General features: G+C 40.1%; 1 protein-coding gene across 2 annotated transcripts in view; it reads left to right on the plus strand.

Annotated features, from left to right (window-relative positions):
* Positions 1-2,320: 2,320 nt before the first annotated feature.
* tbl1x (transducin beta like 1 X-linked) overlaps positions 2,321-24,486 on the plus strand; it is a 32,103-nt gene continuing 9,937 nt past the window's right edge. The window contains exons 1-2 of one of the 2 annotated variants that reach the window (XM_086091677.1): positions 2,321-2,635; positions 23,148-23,253. In XM_086091677.1, the coding sequence (XP_085947803.1) occupies positions 23,196-23,253 (58 nt within the window). In that variant the 5' untranslated portion in view covers positions 2,321-2,635; positions 23,148-23,195. The remainder of the gene's footprint in view (positions 2,636-23,147; positions 23,254-24,486) is intronic. The other variant, XM_086091678.1, reaches the window with a different exon arrangement.

Below are 24,486 nucleotides of genomic sequence, written 5' to 3' on the forward strand. Positions count from 1 at the left end.
TTACATTTAATAAACAAATTAATGGACTGGACCTTTCAGAAAATCATTTCATAGAGCCTATAAATGTACCTAATGAAGTGGCTGTTTTTTATTTATGTTTCCCCCATTGCTGGTGGCCACCAAACTCATCTATTTACTATATTTAGTGAATATTTTTGCTCCACCTAATGGAAAAATACAGGGTGTAACTTTTCAGCAGACATCAGTAAGCTTGTATTCTGGAAACAGGAGGTCACAGAGTGCTGAAACGTGTGTGTGCATTTCCGTTTTAAGCGTGTGTGACACCAAAAGGCTCTTGAGTGAATGCCAGGCGGAATTATTGTAGGTCTTAGGTGGCATTGTCACCATGGTTGCCATCTCGTATTTTGTATAGTGCTGTTGGCCGCAGAACTGCCTGTGGCTTAGTGCAAACAATAGAGAAGAGCTGTAATGTGTTCCACTCCCACTCAAGTTGACATAATGCACCCCCCCCCCCAGTTTTGTCATGTGACAACATTTCAGACTAAAATGACAATCCCCGTAGGATTAAGAAACTGAAGTTGATCTCTGCTTTTTGAGAAGATAGAAGAACGTGTCCTCCAAAGCACACTGCCAGGCCCCTTGCAGTTTGGAGAGTGGACAAGAAGCAACTTTATTGCCAAAGTACTACAATTAACCAGAGAATCAGTAAGCACAAGACAATCTGCATTTAATTAAATACATCGCTGGATAGGATTCATCGACAAACGACATCATTACATAAGATGTAAGACAAGTGTTTTGTCTGTACTCACAGCAGCCATTTTGAAGTTGAAATATCCAATGTCATACACATTAACCACAAAGTAGGAGAAACCATTGAGAACTGGTGGTCAAAATATCATGTCTGACAACCCCCATTCATTCCATTCGAGCTGCTCATCCTTCGAGGGAATTACAATTATGTCATGTGGTATTAAAACATTAGCATTGAGCATTTGTTGTAGAATGACTATAAATAGATCTGTGGATAAAAAAAAATCCATGTTATTGGACTGAAGCATGGGCTAGGAAAATTAACTCCTCATCTGCCTCAAAACTGGCGTGTATTTTGTCCTTAGAATGAGTTGTAATATGTTATGAAATAGCAATGCCATCACACTTTATTAGCATTTGTTGTTGTTGTAAAATGAGTGTGGGGCCTTCAAAAACAGGACCATAATTCAAATTGAGAAATTAATGATGATTCAGATTCTGTTATATGTCAGAAAACAGACAAACTGTTAATAATTGTTTTCCAAAGTAAAAGCAGACATCTGCTAATGTTATTTTTTCATTCAAAACGAAAATAATCAATGTGCTTTTTAATGGACGACAACAGAAATCGGGCAATAGCTACTGATGAAAGGACAATTTAAAATTTTAGTATTAAGTTAACACTTTGTTTTACGTTTAGTTTGGAAGTGTTATTCACTATCTGCCAAACTGCGTTTGTCTCAAATTATCGCTGGACCAAGCAAAACATTAAAATCGTCCTAACAGTGGTTCATATCTTGAAAAACGTATAAGGTTCTCTTGTCTTTCAAGGCACCACTGTATTTACAGCTTATATTTATACAGCAGCCATTTTGATATGATATGGGCAATGTCAAGAAAAACAAGACTTCTCGATGCGACATACAGCGCAAATGGGGCTATCGTGTTGCGCCCGTATTGTCGTAGTTACGGTAACCAAAGGAATGTGTCACACTAGTGTAGAGCCGTAATGATGTCAACTTGTTATTTACTTTCCAAATCTGAATGACTGGGCAAGGCGAAAGGAGAATTAATCAAGCGCCGGGTTGACCAGGCAGGCGAAAAAGAGGAGCCGCGCGCATGGGGGGAGGGGAACTTCGCCTCGCGGCCTGCTAACATGCGCGCTTGTACTGTATAGCCCGTGACACTGTATCATTACAATACACTCAACCCCAAATATAAACGGCAACATTTAACACTTTGGTCTATTTTACGTGTGTGGAGCAGCAAATGCGAATGTCGTTTCGAGCTCACGTACGCACGAGTGTCTTTGTGGCGAAGTAAGCAGCCGCATTGAAATCTTGAGGCTTGTTTCATACAAAACACACAAGACTGCTAAAAATGGCCGCTGTGAGAGATACGAGGTGTAAAATGGCAGACAGACGTAATTAATTAGCCTATTGGCTCCGTATATGCGCGTTCAATATTCAGGTTTAAGGTCAGTTAGAAGCAAGCTCCCATCCCCCAACATCTCTCGCTCTCGCTCCCTCTCTTGTTGTATTCGAAGGTCTCTCTACCACTGGCGTTGAGCGCCTGCTTGCTGCTGTCTCTTTTCGCGCCCCCCCTCCCCCCTGTCCTCAGTGAACGGCGAACTCCTCCGTAGTAGCCCGCAGTGGCGACACGCTAACTCGGCTTTTATTATTATTTTTTCTTTACGCCCCCCTCCCCCCCCACCACCGGGGACGTAGCCGATTTGCCCCCCATCCCCCCCACCCCGAAAAAAAAAAATTACACCAGCGGTCGGAATTTGAAATATGACGCTGAGTAAAATGGGAGGAAAGTCGTCGCTAGCTTGTTGAAGTTGGAGAATCTCCTTGTGGAAGAGGAAGAGGCGGCGGCGGCGGCGGTGGACATCACGAGTTCACTCCCGTAATATCGAAAGGTAGGCTTTCAAGTTGCTATTTAAAATTAAATACAAACTATAACGTGGGGTCACGTTTATTGTTGTTGTGAGGAAGAAACGAGTGCTTATGGCGCTAAACGTGTATGTGTGTGAGAAGGGGGGGGGGGGGCTACCGGCTCATATCCCCATTGACTCCACACGTGTGTTGAAATTCCTGCCTGTCCCCCTTTAATTCCCCTATTTTTCCATCTTCATTAGCCCCGTGTTTCCCCATGTTTATAACTGTTTGCCCGTGGGGATGTTTACACATATTTCTGATCCTCCCTTAAAGCACAAAAACAAGTTTAAAACACTTTTTGGTCAGCTGACAAGAATAAGTACTTATCTTAAAATTAACAACTCTACACCTTCTTTTTACTAGCCAACTGCTACTTTCTTTGTTGTCCTATAATTTTGAAGTATAGTAAATATTTATATTGCGATGCAGACTTGGGAGACAGTTGAGTGGGGGAGGGGAATGCCATTCAACTGTACTATAGGTTGCTTCTCGGTTTTCAAGAAACTGTTCATGTTACTGTACATACATCTAATGTTACTCCTCCCAAATGACTGGGTGTAAAGGCACCAGTGGTTCCAGTTAAAATAAATAAATAAACACATTCTACGTATGAACCCTTAATCGTCTCACTGGAGCCATACAAATCCTCTTATTTAACGTAAAACTGAGTTTATTATAATCTGCATTTCATATTTTTGAGATCAAGTATGTGCAGAAGCAGTCAGTACATTCTGAGGCTCAGTCAATACAGGGTAAGCAATATCACACAATGAAGGCAAATGATTTAAATGTAATGGATAAGTCTGATTGGGCCTTGCAACTATGTTAGCAGTAAAATAGTCACAAACAGTTGCAATAGTCCATCCAACCCAAGCCTTCTACTACCAATCTCACCCAACCCCCACAAAAAACATCGAATCAATTCGAAGGGAAATCGTGTTTACATGCAGTCAATAATCGGGTAAAGGTCAAAATTCCGGTTTCTGAAACAACACCCGTCTAAATGCTTGAGCGGACAGAATAACTCCCGTATACATGGTCATTGTGCACAATTGGAATACCTCGTTCAAAAGCGCGACACACGGACGTCATTGCGCAAAGAGATGTCACTTCCGCAAATATACGTCATTTCCGCTTTTAACTCTCTATGTCCAATAAAAGACATATTTATGTCACTCATCACGCCAAATGAAGTAGCCTTTCCTCCTCGCTCCAAAAGTGTGGTTCTTTGCTGCATCATCTGTGGCATTTTTGCCATAAAAGACAGAAATTAAAATGAAAATGCTCCAGAGAAAGCAATATATTCAAATGATGCTCGTTTAGCGGGTGGGATGGCGCTGCACATACAAGTCGTTCCTGTACTCCGAAGACCAAGATTTCTTGCAAATAGAGCATGTGCAGATGCCCGTTCAATCGAGTTACTCCGAATGTGTTTGTATGAACAAATGCTCCGGTTACAAAAGGGGTTTAAAAAAAACAGAATAAGAGCATAATTGGGGTTTTGCGCGTTTGAAAATTATCGGCTGCATGTAAACGTACTCCGTGTGAATTCAGTATAATCAAACCACTGTCCTACTTTGCCATCTTGTTCACCAGCTTTCTCACCAAAGTAGAGCATTTGCCATGAACCCTCAATTGCGGTCATTTTAAGAAACTGTTTTAGTGCCAGCCGTTAAAAGAACAATAGTGTTTTACGACCAACTTGCCACTACTCTAATGTTCCCATTCACCAATTTTGTTAGTGTGTACATTGAATGTCATTAATGCCTCTCATTGAGGGGTAGATGGGTTGTACATGTTAATGTTGGCGTAGTGTCTTCAGCTTGTGTAATTTCCCCCAAATCTTAGATTTAGAACTGCTTTGTTTGGATGTTTTTTTCCCCCCTGTGGACCCTTACATTTTGTACAGTTACATCAAAGTCTGAGCTGTGTGACGATGATACCGCATATTACAATATACTTTAGTGTAGAAACAAACTGAAGACATCTTCTGATGGAATATAGACGCTTGTCATTTGGCCAAGCCATTCAAATCTAATGGGGGACTATGAGCCAATTCACCTAAGAGACAGAAGCAAATCCATTGGTTCATTTTATAGGACTCCATGTTGAAAACGGCAATATATCCTGTGCAAAAGTAGGGCAAGGAAGTCCCGAGAAAGCCAGTGATGACCCTCTGCTGCTGCAATGCCTGTATCAAGCTGTCCAAATATTTTTGTTGCAATATTTACTTATGATAGGCCATTGGGGGGGGAAGGCGGCGATTCTCTCCCTCCAAAAGGGACATGCAGTGCGCATGGGCCTCCCGCCAACTGGCAGACTCAGCGGTTACTCTGAAATAACGTCCTTACAAGTACTGGTCAGTGGAAGGCTATAATGATTATTTATTTACGCTTAATTTAGATTTAGTGTGGCTGTGTTTATAGTCTTTGACCCGTCTTTTACCTGGAGTAGGTACTGTGTCGATGAAATGCAAATAATAATTTGCCGTATGGAGTAGTTGAGGTTGGTGGAAGAGAGTGAGTGATCCAGGCTTTGCTGTGGAATATCCAGAAGGTTGGAAGCTGGCTTCTGTTTTTGATCTAATGTGCCTCAAAAGTTTGACATTTCCTCAACAGGTTTTAGTTGGTGATCATGTAGATATTGAGCTGTCGAGTGAGAGAAACCTCTTAAGTCCAAATATGGTAATTTTCACATTTTTACACAAATCAATACTAATGGTCCGTCAGTCCCCACAGGCCAATTATTGTTTAAAATTATTTATCAAACTAGAATGTTGAAAACGGCTTGAAGACAAATTTGTTACTTTCTTGAACATTTCAACTGTCAAAGAAATGTTGTATCTTGTAACTGCACATTTCTTTGAGTTCATGGGATTCTTGCAGCATTAAAGCAGCACTAAGGAACTTTCAGTTTATGTTGATTATGGCGGCACCATATGGACAAACGCCATAATGTTATGCCTGAGGGAAGACCACATTTTCCCATGATAAGCATGATCTGTGGGTTGTTGGCGTTAACACTTTGGAGAACAGTTTGGGCATGACTTTTACTCTTTGGCATGTCCTTTGACAGCTTAAGTGTAATATGTAAATGAGGTGATTTGGTAATTTATGTATCGCTGCTGGACATGTTTTAGCGTTAGTTAATGTAAACTTTGCTGGTGAAGCATTACACCACAAACACTCGACTACAGTGGTTAATCAATTAACTTGATTACAAAACAAGTTCAAAAGCAAAGTCTCTACCTCAAAGTTTCGTAGGGGTCGTTTTTCCATGTGGAATAATCTTACCCCAGTCTTACGCACCACCCCATTTAAAAATAAGTTGGTGCAGTTGTGGTGAGTCAGGAGGAAAGAGTCTGTTAAAGACAGAATGTCCAAAGTTTTGACATCCTTTCACACTTAACAAGGAACATAAGTGCAATATGTACCACAACAGTATGTCTACGATTGCCAACAGAATGTAACAATGATCAAATTTAATATAGCTAGTTAAAACATACAGTAATGCCCCTGAAAGAGGCCAAGTATAGACACAGCCACTAGTGCACTGGCAATCACTTTATTGAAGCAACAGCAAGAAAACAAACATAACAAGAACATTCCTGAGCTTCTATGGCCACAACTCACATCTAGTAAGTCAACATGCAGACGAGCCAGTTAACAGCTATCCGACTCACACTCATTTGCTGATGCCCACGTCGCTCACCAGCACATGTGCCGCCTTTTAAAGCCATATACAATCAAAGTCACAGCTACGAGAGAAGAATGTGAGAATGATGACTCCAAGAGGACAAAAATAATACCTGCACCTTGCATGCATATTATTATTTAATAATGCAAAATCAGTTTTTATTGGACTACTTGATTTAGTTATTGGTTTAATTGGTAGAATATTCAAGTCTAAAACTTCAATAGCTGCAGCCAGTTGCCGCCATTATTTTATCTGTGACATACTGGCACATACTCAGACGAACATTCATGCGCAAGGCTCTTTGTTTTCACAGAGCACCGTTTTCAGCTTTTACATGCACACACTCATACTACTACCGTCCAAAACCTTTCACTTTGTGACGCATTTTGAAATGTTTCCATTTGCTGTCTCCTGAAATATGTTCAGTTGTCATGTAACCGCTAAAGCAATGCCAAAACCGACACTGTGGTTAATTTGTTTTCAAATTAAAACAGTGCCAAGAAATCGATAAAAGTAGTAGATTGTAAATAATACAGATTGTTGAGACGTTAACAATGAAGGTCTGGGCACAGTTTGCTTTTAAGACAGCAGTGGAATGATAAAAGAAAGCGATGTGCAGGATATGGAAAAATTGTGGGTTAGGAACAAATTGAGTGATCTGAAGTGTACAGTAACTAGGGCAAAGCTTTGGCATGTGTTTTTTCCCCCCCCAACATGTAATCAACAGGATCTCGTAGTGTATTCTGAGTCTTGTAGAAAAGCCACCGGATGTATTTCTGGGACCTGCATTTCTAACCAACTCTATGACGCTGCCCTAACTTAGCCGTTCGAGGTTGGTTGATGGTTGATGCTGGGATTTAGACCTTGAGAGTAACACTGGCCAATAATCCTACGACATCAATTCTCAGTGTTATGTTTGAATTGTACCTACAGGCAAAACTCCAGTTTCGTTTGTCACTGTCTAAAGAAATTTATGGTAAAGGATAAATAGATATCCAATTTTTGGTTGTGGCTTTACAACCATGGGAGACAAACAAGGCAATACACTTTGCAAAATGGTTATGAAAAGACTTCACTAACTTTCTCAAAATACAAAATCAGATAATTTATTTTAAATGTGTGTGTGTCTGTGTTGTAAAAAGTTGTTCTTGCACGCCACAAATATATATATTTTTAAACGTTATATCACTGGGGGGAACAGCTGCATGACGATGACTGAACTAAAGTCCCAGAGAGAACTGGCCCAAGGGCAGGACCCGTGAAGGACTCCACGGTGGAGAGCTGACTCATGATTACTGAAACAATCACTTAAATATGTATTAGCAAAGTAAGAATTGAACCAGTTATGAGCTGAAGCAGAGATGCCAAGACAGTTATGCAAGCTATTAAGTAAATTGGCATGGTTGATGGCTTGAGAGAGGCAGCAGTTAAATGGAGTGGTAGAATGTAGGGGAGTTGCTGCTAATGGAGAGAAGGCTTGAATGCTGGATGAGGAAATATTTGTGAGTACAGTAATCCCCACTCCACTCCAGGGGTTACGGTCCAGACAAGCCCCCACACCCCACAACCAAAAAGAAGTGAAAATCCGCCAAATATGCATACCCTGTTTAAATACACCCTGGGCATGTTTTTGTAACATTTACAGGGTTGAGTGTCTCTACCATCTTCTTAAAACCCTGGTTTTCAACGACACTGTACATCCGAAAGCCCTTACACATGAACGCGGTCAGAGACTCCAATATGCTCGGCGCGTGAACAGAGCTTGGCGGCAGTTTGCAGGCAAATTTACAGGAGAATCCAAAATGACCCCAAACCGATTTAAAAGTAAAAGGGCGGCACTCGTTTCATTCAAGCTGTTGCTGCTTGCTTTTGTTGTCATGTTGTTGTTTGGTTGAATGTAAATTCTGTCCGTACAACGCGAATTATAAGCAAAGCGTCCCTCACTGGCCAGGAGGCGAATTGATCGAATCGATTCAGAGGTTTTGCTGAATTGTGGGGGGAATTTGCTGAATCAATATTGATTTGTAAGGGTGATGTTCCACAGCCTAGCGTGTTTGAAGATGGGACATCGTAGTCAGGCTCTGGGAAATTAAGCCTTTCTTTGTTTTATTGTTCCCATTTCATTTGTGCTTTTATCGTATTTGTAGATGGACTTGCATGTTTTGCAAGTGACTGTGCTGCTCTTTTGTGTGTGTAAAATATTCCCACACATTTGTAACATACTACAGCCATAGCCCTTCCTAAGTTCATACACAGGTGTTATGACGCCATGCCTGTGTTTATTCTCAGTTATCTAGGCAAAATATCTTGTAAGACAACCAACAGTCCCGTTGCAATCGATTCAGTGGCCTGAGAAAGTTAGCAACACACATCATTGGTTCGTGCATGTTGTGATATGGAAAAACTTGCCATTATTACAAACCTGTTGCTCACGTATTATTGGACATAACATTTTGGCAACGACGATAGAGCTTTAATCGACACCACTACCCCCGTTCCTCACCGCCAATGACGTGGTCCCGCTGGTATGAATATTTTAAGACTAGTGGCAACTGGCAATAGAAAAAAATAGCTGAAACCAGCTATTCTTCTCATCCACAACCATCTTATTTTCGTCGTACTTTTGGACCCGAACAGATGTAGGAAGATTGTGTGGCCTTTTTGGCTGGCTATTTCGCTGCTCCACAGACTTTTGTAGTTCAGCAATGGCAGCTGATTGGCGAGTCGTAATTCTTTTGTAAATTGGCCAATTGGAAGTTGAGATGCCAAAAGCGTGATGAAATAAATCCTGTGCAAAATGTTAAGACAACAATAATATATACTGATTTTAAATAAGTTTTAACGTAAACGTTACATTTATATGCACCTTGATTTCACAATTTAGCTCATTCTCAATGATTAATTTTTTTTTTAATGATGAGTTCATTGAATTAATTTGTTTTATTGTCCAGTCCTACTGTGCAGTTATCAGTCTTTGTCTTGTGGTTCGCGTGGTTGAGTTGATGCTAGTAGCGTGGATTGCTACTCAACGACCTGGTAACAAACAATCCAGGGTGTCATCATCTACAATTCGCTCAAAGACATATTGAACATTATAAAAAAGTATCTAAAATAGATGGCTCTGTTATCAGTTCAAAAATGTACAGTATGACTCGATATTTTCTCTTATGCCTTATTGAAAAATGCTAACTAATTTAAATAAATTATTGTAGTTCCTTTACATGACTGTTTTGTGCTTTTGTTTTTTCATAAGATCCCAAATAAGATGTGATTTTGCAAGGATATTTTAACTGAGACAAGAGTACAGAACATTTTCAGCAGATAACCTCTACATGGAGTTTGACACGTCTTAGATCTTGGATGATCATTCCGTGTGCGATATTTGGTAACTGCTGCTCTAGAGGGAGAGAAGACAGACTGCTGTTAAAAAGTGACATGGAGGATTAATGTTGGTTGATTCCATTTTAGACTCAATTACAGTTCAGTCTTTACCATATGCGATTGTGCCTCAATAATCTCTTCGTATGAATTGTAACATTCACAGGTTTTTCAGTAGCACATAGTCTGTGATTCTTATCTCGCAAACCTTTTCATACCAAAAATGTTCTTGCCGCATGAAGAGGTGACAGAACGTTACTGCTGTTACAATACTGGATCAACAGAGTCCCAGAATAGACTAGAATGGAAGAGGGTAGCTCAAACACAACCTAGGCGGAGCTAACAAAGTTCTTTACAGCATGTTGTAGTAATTAATATACTGGATGACATTATGTTGCCATTGGTACTTTCTGTATAAACAAGCATAACAATGGTAGATATTGCAATATTACACCAAAGTCTCTGAGGCTGAAAATGTCACCCCTTTTTTAAGCCAAAGCTAATTTTCATTTTTGTCCTTGGCTGTCCTAAAAGTATATTTTCTAGATATTTTTTCCCCCTCACACATCCAATCATCGATTGCATTCAAATGAATAGAATGACCATGAGCATATCTCAAAAGAATTGCTTTTTCGCTTATTTTCAAATGAAACCATAGTTCAAAAAGAAATGAAGGCATAACTGTGGAAAATAGTTTTGTGATTTTAGAAAGTTGAACATTTTATTTTTGGGAACAGCTTCTAGTAGTGACTTTTTTTTACTGAATGGGATTACATATCAATGGAAACACCAATTAAAATACCAATACATGATCACTATATAGCACATCATTATCTTTATAGCGATGCACTAAAAATGTGGTCACCGAAGCACCACAGCCGAAAATGCACCTTTCGAAAATTTGTTGACTGAATTTTTTTGTCAAAAGACTTTGTCAGTGACTACGTTCACTTACAGGCAATAACCATTTTAAAACCCGAATATTGGCAATATTCTGGTTTTGTAAGGCCATGTAAACACCCGCAAAACCCCGAATATGCTCTTACTCGAGTTTTTAATAACCCAAATAAGAGCCCTGGGTTACTCCTTTTCATAACCGGAATTCTTGCTCATATAAACGCATTCGGAATGTCTCGAACGATTGGGACAATGTTTTTCCCTATGCGCATGCTCGCTATTTTCTTCTTCGTGTTCTTTTCTTCTTCTTTGCTGATTTGATTCACAAGGAATCTTGGTCTATGTAGTCACAACTTGTATGCACCGCTCCGTCCTACTTGCTAAAGGATACATTGATTTCTTCACTGCGTTTTCACATTATTTTGTGTCTCTACGGCGAAAATGGCACAGTTTGTGTCTGTATACACACGCAGTAAATACAAGTATATAAATCCGTGCTTCTGGCGTGTAACCCACCGGAAATACTCAATCTTCCTTGATATGACTACATAGTGAATATGACCACAAAGGTGGCTATCATAGTGAGACTCTGTAGACAAGGTCGATTAGTCTTTGTCAGAAAACAAATCTGATCAAGCTTACCTCGATGTGTAACAGAATTTCAGATGCAACAGAGGTGAAGTTTTAGTCTAATAGTGGGAAGAGTACAAAGAAGGAAAAGCAAATGTTCTAAAGCACTGGTTCTCAGCCCCGGTCCTCAAGTACTGTACCCCTATCCAGCCTGTTGTCCATGACTCTCCAGCCAACACAGTTGAGGATCGTTATCAGGCTTCATGCAGCGCGTTTGCTGATTAGCTGATCGTTTGAAACACCTGTGTTGCTTGTAGGAGACATGGAAAACAGGCTGGATAGGGGTACTCAAGAACTGAGGTTGAGAACCACTGTTCTAAAGTATACCACAACAGCTGTCAGACATGGTAAACGTTGTGTTGTGAGATGGGTATGTCGAGCTGCCAACAGGCGGACTTGCTCGCCTTATAGTAACGACGTGACAACCGATAAAAGTGCTAAAATGGATTCTGAAGTGTCCTGGGTTTGCTATCTCCTCTGGTTAAGCAAAAGTAGGCAGCGTAGTGCTTCATTGTATGGATGAACAATGTCAAAATCTCAAAATGTACAGGCTAAGCAACCCAAGACCTCCTCGAGAAACAAATTAAATAAATCTTGCTTTTCCTTTTCTGGAGACAAGATCTCAGTTTGCGCCTAGCAGTGCAGTTTGCCAAGCATGTTTTTATAAGATGCCAAAAACCCCCACATCTATACTGCTTTTTGGCACCTGTTCATTGGCGTACAAAGCGCTTTTGATACCGAGCTGCAGTCTGATGATTGGTTGATGGAGAATAACCTCTGTGCGACAATCGAAATGGAATAGGAAGAGAACAACTAACAGAGCTTGCCTTATTCATGTTATAAATAGCCTCTTGCCAAGAGGAAATAACCAAAAATGTTGGATGTCTTCCATTGTTGTCCTCTGTTTACTGTGTCTCTTTTTTTTGGTTGAATTTGTTGGCGGGTTCCACTGTGTTGAGCTGCTGTGATGTCACAATATTTTTGTGTCTTACCCACCCCGCAATGGAAACGCAAGACACATTGGGGTGTACCCTCTAAAGCAGAGGTGGGCAATCTCGGTCCTCGAGGGCCGGAGTCCTGCAGGTTTTGGAGGTTTCTCGCTTCCAACACAAGCTGATTCCAATCAACAGGATCGTTATCAGGCTTATGCAGAGCTTCCTGATGAGCTGATCATATATCAGATGTGTTGGAGAAGGGCAACATGCAAAACCTGCAGGACTGCGGCCCTCGATGCCCACCTCTGCTCTAAAGTGTGCAGTGGCTCGTTGAACTGCAGCACTAAGTGAAAACATGGCTAAAGGAGTCCCTTAATCATCAGCTTCTCAAGGAAGGAAAATACAGCAGTACCTTCACTTACAAGTTTTTGGAGGTACGAGACATAAAAAGTTGAGTTAAGAGAGCCAGATTGTGGCAGGTAACTATACAAAAACAACAGATGGTGAAGTTTTTTTTAAAGGCCAAGTACTTCACACTCTCTATTGCCACTACCAGATGAAGTTTATTGTAAATCTAAACAAAACTTAACTTTGCCTCATAAAAGTCAGCTAGGTTCATGCTAAAACACAATGCAAAATGCCATAGAGGCTATTACAATTGGCATTAATGTTGCAGTAGTTATAAGCCTTTAAGCAATGGGTATTTGAACACAAACAGGGCAGTGTCGCATGTAGACAGACACTATGGCAATACTCACAGGCATATCATCGCCGTCCTGTGAAAAACACTTATGTCCATAAAAAAAAGTTTCATCCCATAAATGTAAATATATAAATATATATTTAAAAAAAGACAAAAACAAAACAAGTGTTTTTCACAGGACAGCGATATGTTCTTTATTCACCACGTACATTATTTTTTGTTGTTGATCTGATCTGAGCCTGTGAGTGGAACAGATGATTAGCATTTCCTTTCATTTCAATTGCTAAAGATGATTTGAGATGAGTTTTGAGTTATGAGCAACCGCTTAAACTCCTAAGTCGAGACGTACTTGTGTGAATTCCTTCTTTTTTTTATCAGCGAATTTACTTTTTTTTTTAATGCATGTTTGTTCATTTACATTTGAGCTTATGAAACTGAGGGCTGTATCTCAAAATGTCTTTGACTTTGAAACAGTGAGCTGTTCTTTTAAGCCTCCTTGACTTTGGCAGAAACACTTATCCCCTATACCCTGGTTTTGTTTGAATTTCATTGAATGCGGAAGATGGAGAAAAGTAGCCCAAATTGTAAAACTGTCCAAATACTTAGTGACCTGACAATATTCCTGTCTGTAGCTTGTAGCAGGCTATATTAAAGTGATAAAATGTATTCTGAGTGGGTAAAACTCAAACGCTCAACCCAAGGAGTAAATAAAGTTTTACAATAGGGCTGCACGATATCGGAAAATCATGTGATATAGTTGCCCAATATAGAGATAACGATATTATTGGGATATTTAACATGTACCAAAAGAAATTACATTTTTAATATCTAATGAAAGAATTACATTATTGTATGCAGCAAAATAAGCAAACTCAATATATTCTTAGTTAATTAATTGTAATAACCTCTCGATAATGTTCAACTATTGGATGGCGGTGCACATTTTAGTTAGCGTCTGACTGGTCAAATTCAGATAGAAACATCAAATTCCATATGAAACTTATTGCATGTCTTTGCGATATGCATATTTTGTGGGCCAATATCGCGATATCGTTATTTTTCGATATATTATGCAGCTCTATTTTACAATGCTTTCATGTTTTGAAAAACTTTGCAAGTCACAGGCGTAGACCGACTTTTTTAGCAGATGTGCTGCTTTTAATGTGACATGATGACGGACGATATATTGTTTTAATATCGCAATATCACGATATTGCCGTTATCGTTACATCCCTAATAACCTGTACAACTCATTTAAAAAATAAACCACTGAGATAACGTGGTTGCACAAGCGTACTCTTGCAACTAGATGTGGTTGCGTTCAGAATTAACCAAATGCATTATAAATGGCACACGCCACGGGGAAGTACAAGGCTTCCTCAGCATCAGAGGGATCTCATTGTTCAAGGTGACAGTGAACAGAAGGGGGTAGTAAAGAATTTACAAATAATTACATATAGCATGGAACACAGTGAAGACGGTCATCAATCATCAAGTGGAGAAAACATGGCACACCAGTGAAATTTCTAAGAACTGGACTTCCGTCCAAAAATGTTGAAAAGACCAAAAAAACTGGTCAGTGAGGTAGGCCAACAGCAACATTGAAAGAGCTACAGGAATTTCTGGGAAATACTGTTTTTTTTTTTTACTACAGTAGTTCTCAACCTACAGCGTCACGACCCACTTTTATGTAAGTCAAGAACAATAAAGAAAGAAAATGTCTTGTTAGAGAATTCCCTTCGAAAATACGATATGTATATCATATTTTAAATTAACATGCTAATACAGTAGTAAAATCATAATTACAGTAAAAACAATCGTTAGGATAAGCGGTTTAGCTGATGGATGGATACTATTTGTATAGAAAAAAAGATGAATATTATAAGCATAGTATATCTTTTTCTCACTGGCATTTGAACATGGGTGCAAAGACTTTTATATCCAGTAACCACTGCAGATGTATTTGATCCCTCAGGAAACTGGTAATATGAGCAAAGATTTGCATAACAATCATAACAAGCACCATTAGTTTATCAACTTACTGGCATGTAGTGAATATTATGGAATGGACATTTACTCAAGACGGTTTTTAATCACAAAGAAGTGCACACCCATCGGTGTTTGTTTGTTTAACATGACAACAGCATTTTGGAGCATGAAAATGCATCTCAAAATCATCATTTTTGAAAACAATATTATTTTTGCTGCTTTTTTCGTTCACAAAGACGAGAAGGCCATTGTTGTATAAAAGTACTGAGATATAAATAATTCATTTTTTAAATGTGCCATCTTCATTAATGATCATATAACGTACTTATTTTCTTTGAAGATTCCATTGGAATCGGTGCATTCATGTGAGGATTCTTACCCCTCCCCACCCCCACCCCCGAGCAGTAATCGGAAAGTTCTGCTGCATTTGTTGCATGCACCAAATGTGAGATTATGTGGGTGTAGTATTAGCATCGCACTGTACGAATACCAGGAAAGGCATGATTGAATGAAGATGAGTATTTCAGTTTGACCTCGATGTCCGATGGAAGTGAAGCTCGAGGAGTGCGGGGGCTGCTTCGGGTGGCATGAGCAGCTGTTGACAGAGAAGCGAGATCTTCCGGTTGCCATAGTAACATTTGTATTGCCCACACGGCCGTGCGTGTCGCCGCGTTTATAGCTTATTTGTGCAGCCCTCGTGATGCCGAGAAAAATAATAATTTCCCGGCCCAAGCTTTTGTGTTGACGACTTGCCACCTCAAGGGCAGTGTTTCTTTCTTTTTGCTTTTTGGGAATATGTGTGTACTAAAAGACATGGCTGCAAGGAAAACCTTGCTTGCAACAGACCCATTTATAACATTTCCTTTTGAAAAAGTGATAGTTTCACTTCCTGTCAGTAGTGAGGTTTGCATCATCACTGTCGGTTCTCTACATACGCTTGCCGTATCACAGATGCGCATTCTTCTTTGGTACATTACACAACATAAAGAACCTGTCATATTGTCTTACGGCAGCCTAGATTTGATGCTTACCTTATGTTTCCTCTACTATCTTGTCCATGTACAAAAAGCAAGTGATGGCTACCGCGTTGAGCTAGAATCTGCTCTCTTCGGCTTGTATTGCGAGGAGTCATTAAGATGGAAGATTATGTATTGTATTATGTATTGCGTTGCACGGAGGCGCTGTCTGTGTCCCGCAATCTCCCCCACACACACCACACGCACAATATATTCATTGCCACCCACCCCCACGCTGTCGTACACACTTGCAGGGCCTCCCTTATCTTACTCCCAACAGCATCCATATCAGGCTGTTTGACTAATAGATAGGATAAGGTTGGGAATGGGGGAGCTGGACAACTCGTGCAATATATTGTTTAAGCTTAGTTTTGTACAGTGGTACCTTGAAGGTTGAACACCCTTAAGGTCGTTTTGAGTTGAACCCAAATTTTCTGGAAAATTACGCTCTTAACGTCATACAAATTTTGGACATTGAACACTCATAATGCGTGACCTCCGCGGATCTCAATCGACTTAATATCAGCCAGAATTAAACGATTAATTTTGCATGTGTTTTGAATTGTTTCAATTTGTGGCATTTTTTTCTTCAGAAAAGAATAGAACAGATCAGAAATGAGCAGAAAGTGATAATGAAAGAAGTTACCGGAGTTACCTTTTGTGTAAGCGGACTCATCTCGAGCAAAAAGACTCAGGCAGTACTTTAGAGATTGTTTCGATGCCATGCCAATCAGAGATTGTTGTGGGTGGTTGACCAAAAGTGTTGTATTTTGTTAAGCATTGTTTAGCGCTGTTACTTGCAGGGCTGGGCATTACCAACATCCTCACAATGCAATACATATCGTGATACAACGGTCGTGATATGATACATATCACGATACTCGTGTATCCCGAAACATGCCCTTCAAGGCGATACGCATCTTGATTTTTTTTCTTTTCTTACTTGACATACATTTTTATGAAAACAGTCATATAAATGATATTTTTATTATGCTGGATGGCAAAGATTTTGTCTTCTTTTATTGCTAGCAGCGTTCCCGGCTTACCACCAGCACCATGCCTGGTGGAAGTGTGTGCACACTGCATTGCAAGGAGCAGCTTTCAGAGACGTGCCGCAAAACTAATGAATAAATGTGCAATATTGATTCTGACACCTCCGTAGCAATACGAGTATTGTCAAAAGGCCCGCAACGACATATACCCCTATGAATATTTTGAGCACACCCGTAGCTACTTGTCTTAGTTTTTCTTTTCTACTTCCTGTTTTTGTTCTCCTTCCTTTTGGCTTTTTGAGAACAAAGGACCTTTGTTTTGCAATTCTTCAGCTACAACTTGGTTTGAATCCTATTTGTTTGACATTGCAAAAGAAGGCACACTTGAGTTGTAATGTAGACTGTAATGTTGGCTAGTGACTGCTCACACTAGCCTTGGAATGGTAAAATGTCATATGCTTGTTGCTTGTGGTTGATTTATTTTTATACCAGCATAACAATGTTTAAAAATGAGATGTGTAAGCACCTTACACATCTTTATTAACCCTCCTCATTTGTCATTAAAATTAATGTGTATAGTGTTCGACCTTTTTGAGGTACTACTGCACTACTACTACTGAGTCAGAGCACTATAACTGAGAACTTGCTGGCGATTAATCCCCCGGGGCCATTTGTTCAATGTCAAAACATTTTTAGGCACCCCCCCCCCCCACACACACACACATTTGAGTGAGAGAAATGGTGTAGGTGTCTGACATGGAAATGAGTCGTTATACTATGAATGTATGTATCTGTAACAGAAGTTTGTCTCTGAAGTCTGGTTTGTAAAAGGAAAAACAGCAATGTCGACATGAGTCAGATTGAAGGCAATTTAAAGTTAGGCACTCTGCAATACGACTGTTGAAATGAGGCAACCATAACGGCTCCTTGCTTGATAGCACTGCACCACACAAAACTAGTCTAGAGCTGCATTGTATGTTAATGTTTTTTTTTTAATTATTAGTATTTTTCAAACAGTGTTCTTTCATATAGACCAGCGTTTCCCACAGAATTGGATTCGCCCATTGGTGACGGCATGGGCTCTTTTTGTGTGACCATACCATATCCTCATTTACAGGCATATCAGTCATCAGAGAAAGCTATCTCATGTTCAAATCTGTCCTACTGTCGCTTCTTTGCAAGCTTGTTTCCGACCAGCGGCATAAGCGAATCACATGATCTTCTGCATTGCTAATCAGGCGTGAGATACTTGGCACATTTAGAGTCATCAATGTGGTCGTTTGGAACACAGATTCCAAGAGGGGTGCTGATTTGTGAATGTAGTCCATAGATCAGGATCCAAGTATGAAGTGAATTGATGAATAGCACCCATGTTTTCAACGCATCAACAATCTTTCTTTCTTTCTTTTTTTTTTGCTTTGAATGTGTCAACAGGCAATCAACTGAACTACCAACTTGTATCCTCTTTAAAATATTCTCGCATGTTAAAAAAAAATACTTCCTTTCCTGTTTCCATCAAGCGTTACAGTTCTGATCAGTACAGTCATGCAGTGAGTGCTCTATGCAATTTTTTTTTCAACATAAATAGTCCTAAGAATGTTCAATTTGTTTGTCGTACGGATGGCAACGCATGCCTGATCAGGGGTTACCTAAACGAACTATAATGTGGCAAACTGTACTGTACAGCTTTGTGTGGCTTTGTATGTTTGGGCTGTGTCTCACTGAATCAGGGAAATGAGAGAACTCATGAGGAGTCTTTGAACAGCACGAGGCTATTGATGTTTGGTTTCTGCAGTGATTATCAAGCAACTCCAGTAAGCAAAGTGGAAGTTTGCTACTCTGCTAAAATGCTCCCATGCGATCGAGCCTTCCGTGATGAATCCTTTCAGCGATCCTCGTTGTTTGTCACCATCCCCCATTAGTTGAGCAGTAAGTACACACATCCATACGCAACAATAGCATTTCCAGTTATTTGTTGAAAGAGAAAGTGTTTGCTTAAGCTTTGTTTTACAGAAGATCTACTGAAAATGGGGCTTTGGATCACTATAACCTGGGTGACAAGCAGCTTGTGATACCGGTGTTAGTGTGGTGATCTATTTCTTAAAGTAGCTCCAGGTTGGGGGCCACTGGGTGGCCTGGGTGGGCGGCCAGGGAAAGATCTGTAGTCTGTAGCTTTGCAACTGATCATCAGCAGGTAATATCATTATCCGTCATGACTTAAAGGAATGTTAACCATTGGGTAATTTGCTGACCTACATTGCTGGCGCTGAGTGACTCAGAGACAGACAGGCACACGTCAGATCAGGAAACACACCACAGAAATTGGCAGTGCCAGTTGTGACTGAAACCAGTTTTGTTTTTTGTTTTCAAATTCATGACCCTGAAATAGTGCAGTGTTTATCCTCCGGTCTTTGGATATAAATTGAGTGGTCCTCAGTGTTATCAGTTTCCACCTGTGTTTTCCTGCCGTATGTCAGATGGGGGAGAAACACACACTATGAAGTGCACAAATTGTTGTTATGATTACCTTTTTTAGGATCATTATTTATCACCCTGCCCCCATTCCACCATTCCTCTCTCGCTTCTGCTTCCCCTCCCCCACACTCCCTAGCCAAGCTTCCCCCTCCCCCGCTCAAGACTGCAGCCTAACCAGAAGCTTCAAAGGCGCGTTTTACTCAGCAGAGCAGTTCAAGAGAAAATGGCTGCTGTATCCAGGTCTCGTTTGCACATCTGTCAGGAGGTGACTGTTCAGGAGAAAATGGGGTCCCTGGTATGCTGGTTTTCAGCGGCATTCTTTTCACAGACCTGCATGTGCTGGAGATGGCTGCTTTTTGTTTTGTACATTTAAATCAACATCCCATTCGTGAAATGACTGATATTTTCCAGTGATTTTAAGTGACACTTGGAGCTGTTTTGTTTTATCTGAGGAGTCATGCGGTTATATACAAGCCTTCATTTTGACAAATGAGAATATGTGAATTAAAATGAATGCTTGACTCCACACAATGTACAGCAATGCATACATTTGGGCCTTAAGCTACCTAATAGCCTATTGTCTATTTTTACACTGCCATAAATGCAGTATTATTGAGGCTCAGTGGCTTTATTGCAAAAGATGTCTTGGCATACAGCTCATTTTCCATAAATGTTAACGTTGTACCATTTTTAACACCTCGCCTTTCCGTACATGATGCATATAATGCCAAAGGGGAAGTGGGGGGGATGGGAAATTGCAGTTATGCTCAAAACTGCACAGAGCGCATCCACATATCACACATTTGTCCAGAGATGTTTTTGGTGGTGGGCAGTTGCGTGCCATGTGTTTATTTTGGGTTGCATATGCAGGATATCCTGTCATTTACGCTATTATGTGTGCATATTGGACCACAAATACTAGACATGAGCATTTGACTAAATTGACGAAATCTCCTGTGTGGATGCTGTGTTTTACGCCCAGTTCACACTGACTGGAATGGAATGGATGCGGAGCGGCATCCGTACGGACGCCGCAAGGAATATGTTTGAATCTGTGTGTCAATTCACACCAGCTGCAGTGCGGTGCGTATGCGGTGCGGATCGGATGCGAAGCTGCGGAAAGTTTCCGCAAGCTTTCTATTTTTTACTGATTCCGCATGCGGATTTTCATGAAGCTGAAGAAATTACACGAGTCGAACAGGAAGTCAGGCGTCTGCATCAAGCTAGATCCGATATATTTCAAAATAAAACCGTTTGACGTTTTTGGGACGGGTGTTGTGCAATTTAAAAGTACGCACAATTCTTTGGTGCATAATATGCTGCAATAACGGTCCTGCGGGTCTTGACAATATAGCAAAAGTATTGGAATTAATTCAGACAAATTGTTATGGAAGTGAATTGCTGTAGGTCCAAGCTCTTTTTTTAGCCTGTCTGTCTGTTTATTCATTAATGTGTTATCTTTAACCACATTTGAAAAAGGCTAACACTTTTCATTGTGATCTAAGGATATCCGATTTCCTTGTATTGCTGCCGTGACCATATCGGAATCGGAAAGAAAAAATAGGAATTGTGTCACTTGAATGTTTTTGATTTGAATAAGTAAAGATCGACATTTAAAAATGGGAAGCATGAGTATGTGCGTGTATGTTGAAGTATAAAAAAAATATCCAGCAGAAGTATCCACATAGACACCGACAAAAGGAATCCAAAAGTGGATAATATGTGTGTACAGTATGTTTTTTTACGTTGTGACATCTACGTCAAACTCTTTCATTTTTTTAAAGGTCATTTTAAAAGGCGATAGTTTTGGTTTTCTAACATTATGTTTTTCTAAAGAAAAATTTCAATAGAATAAATAAAAAAATGTCCTTCCAAATTTTCATCTACACATGAAACAACAACTTCAAGTTGGCGTATTGGAAACGTAGCTGAATGACAGTGAAGATAATGCTTTTGCTTCCTATGTTTACTCATGACACTGATGTTGTTTGGTGTGACTGAGTTTGAATCCAGTATGGGCAGACATTAGCGGTCCCGTGACAACAAGGTTAACAAGTTCTACGCGAGTGAGGAGTTACTTGCATAAAGATAACGTTTATAGGCGGTGGCAGTTTCACGAGCAGTAGTTTGGGTGTACCGTTCACTTTTAAAACACTTTTTTTTTTACCACAAATGAGGTGATTACGGTTAACTAAAAGTCACATTTTGCCCACACCTGCAACACCTTACTCTTGGCCAATTTTAAAAATAGCAACGAGAGAGAGCCACACACAGGACAGTGAAAGAGCTTGATAATAGATTTATAAGCTTCTAACTATCGCTTGAAAGGATTGCTCTTAAACTGGTGGAAACAGATCTGTATCTCTTTTTATTTTTTGCCCCGTAGACTGTTTCCGTCCTTTCTTTTCCTCCTCAAGTTCAAGTGTTACCAGAACTGACAAGCTAAGCAGAGAGCCTTTCATAGTCTACTCATCACTTGAGTGTGGAGAAACCTTCAAGCTTTTTGTCAGATATGGAGGCCCAGGTAGTAATGTAACAGACCATAGCCGGTCTGATTGATGCTGATGCCCTTTCTCCATCTCCAGCGGGGACTAAACCCCTTCAGGCTTCCTGGGAATTAAGTGTGCAGTTTGGTTTGTTGTTGTTGCTGTTGTTGTGACTGCACTTTCATGAGGCTACCCCTCCAAGTGTAAGCTAATGGGTTGTATGGTCAAATCAGGACACAGTAGCTAAGGCTCATGAGTGTTTTTGTTTCCATGCAGTGGAGAGCAGAGACATTTTGGCTTTTTGAATTCATTTGTTCAAGCAAGTGATGAGTCTGTGAGAAGTGAAAGGTGTGGTGATAATACCGTCTTACAAATGCTGCAAGTCTCTTCTGCTTTTCTTCTTTTGTAATTTGCTGGACATTTTTAATCAGCTGCTTCCTTTTAGTAGCTCAGTTTGTCCCACTGGGAGATAGGGAGAACAAAACATTATGCCTGCATGAATTAAGAATGTTAGTTTAATTACAGAACCTCTGCTGTGGTACATTAAGGTGAAGTCCCATAACAAAGATTATAGCAAGGTGAAAGAGTTAATAATCCCCTTTTGAGGAACTCTCACACCCTCTGGCTGTGCGCTCTTTGGTAATTGGGACAACACTGTTGTCTGTATTTTGCTCCATCGCTCTTGTTGCTATGTTACCAAAGGGGAATTGGAGTGGCCAATTCAAGTTGGACAATCATACATGCCTCATACCTGATGCAACATTGATTCCTCTTTGTGAATCCGCTTTGATTTCTCTATTTTGAAGCAAAAATCTAAGCGGGTGTTCCTGACTCATTCCGGGTGCTATGGACTTTGTCTTCCTCACTCTTTAAAAACAAAACAAAAAAACACAACCTACTTGTGTGCTTATATAGTACAGTCAAATTTCACAGCCACTTGACCCACGTTGGTGTCAAGAAATCCAGCAGAAATTGTGTGTTGCTTCATATGAATATTTTAGTTCTTTTTTCGATCTTGTGTTAGTCCGGGCGTTTAGCGCCTTATCACGGCTCTTTTGCCCTCACTGTGTGGCTTGCCAGGCCACGAGGTGCATCACGTGGATTTCTGTGTGGAAAAGCAAACATGTTTATTCCAGCAATGGTAAGAAAATATGAACCGTGTCTGCACATGGTCATCTGGCAGATCGTTAACATTCTTGCTGTTTGTGCGGAAAAGATAAAGAGATGCGTTGCTGCAATAATGTGAGTGCTGAGACGTAATATTAATCCTGCGTCTATTTTTGTGTCTCTCTCCAGGAGTGAGCCGAGCCTTCCAGCAGACCTCCACTGTTTCTTTGGGCTAAAATGAGTATTACCAGTGACGAAGTGAACTTCTTGGTCTACAGATACCTCCAAGAATCAGGTTGGACTGGAAAAGCATGGATTGATACAATTACAAAATGCTGTCCTTACTGAACAGATTTTTTTTTAAATGGTGTAATTTTGTCTCTATCGTTACATTAAAATGGCTCGCCAAACTATAGTTTTGAACACATCACTATCATCTTCTCTTTCAAGTGTCGTCAGGCTGGGGCGCACCATAGCACGGTTGTAGCATGTGCGTTTACTACACCGCCACTGTGCACTGTGGAGTCGCATTCCTTAGATATGAGAAACTCTACACGCACGCTGCAAAGTGATATCGCCAACTACTGGCCCAGCATGTGCATTACAGCCTTTTCATTTATTACGAATCCATGGCAATACTGCTGCCTGCCTTTTTTTAAACAACACAAAAGGTAGTAGTTGTGTAAACCAAGGTAGTACGTAGTACAGGAGGAAAGAGTCCATTAAAGAATATCCAAAGTTTATGATCATTTCATAATGATTAAACAAGATAAGGCGTAATGTGGACCTCAACAGCTTTTCAATGATCAACAAACAATACAGGATAATGACCACAACACATGCTGAGTTGCTCACCACGCAGACTGACTAACGGTTTAGGCTAAACCGTTTAGCCAACCAACTCTGCAATCATTCACTGACACCCATGTCACTCACCTGGCCAGGCCCCACCTTTTAAAGCGATACACACCTACAATCTAGGTCCTACAGTAGAATGTGAGGACGCCAACCCTAAAGGGATGAAAATATCTGCAAATCACTTTCATATCCTAACACTCCACATAATATACTGTGTAGCTTTATGCTATGTGACTTGTGTTGGATCACATAATGACTTTGGAGTGGATTTTATTGAAAGAAAAAATCATTTTGAAATGTCAGTATATGTGTCAATCATGCATAGGATATAGGCATATTATTAAATATTTGTTTTGAAATGTCAGTACACATTTTACTCCTGCATACAATCTGGGCAGATGATTGAAATCTATGCTACTGTGTTTTATTATGAGCTTTTTCTGTAGATTCTGTGGGTAATTTTAGTTAAGTTTAGCAAATCAGTCCATTGGGGATGACATTTGCAGCAACAAAGGTGTCTTTAGACTGTTAACTAAGTTGTGTGGTGAGCATAGTGGGCTGATCCACAGCTGTCATAATAGGAATACTCTGCCGCATAAAATTTCATTCACTTCTGAATAAAATCCCTTTGTTTGTCTGTAATGTAAACAGTTTTATAATGAAAGCAAAA

The sequence above is a fragment of the Leptonotus elevatus genome, chromosome 12 (genome assembly GCF_054856555.1).
Source record: "Leptonotus elevatus isolate MCC_2025b chromosome 12, RoL_Lele_1.0, whole genome shotgun sequence".
Taxonomy (NCBI): domain Eukaryota; kingdom Metazoa; phylum Chordata; class Actinopteri; order Syngnathiformes; family Syngnathidae; genus Leptonotus; species Leptonotus elevatus.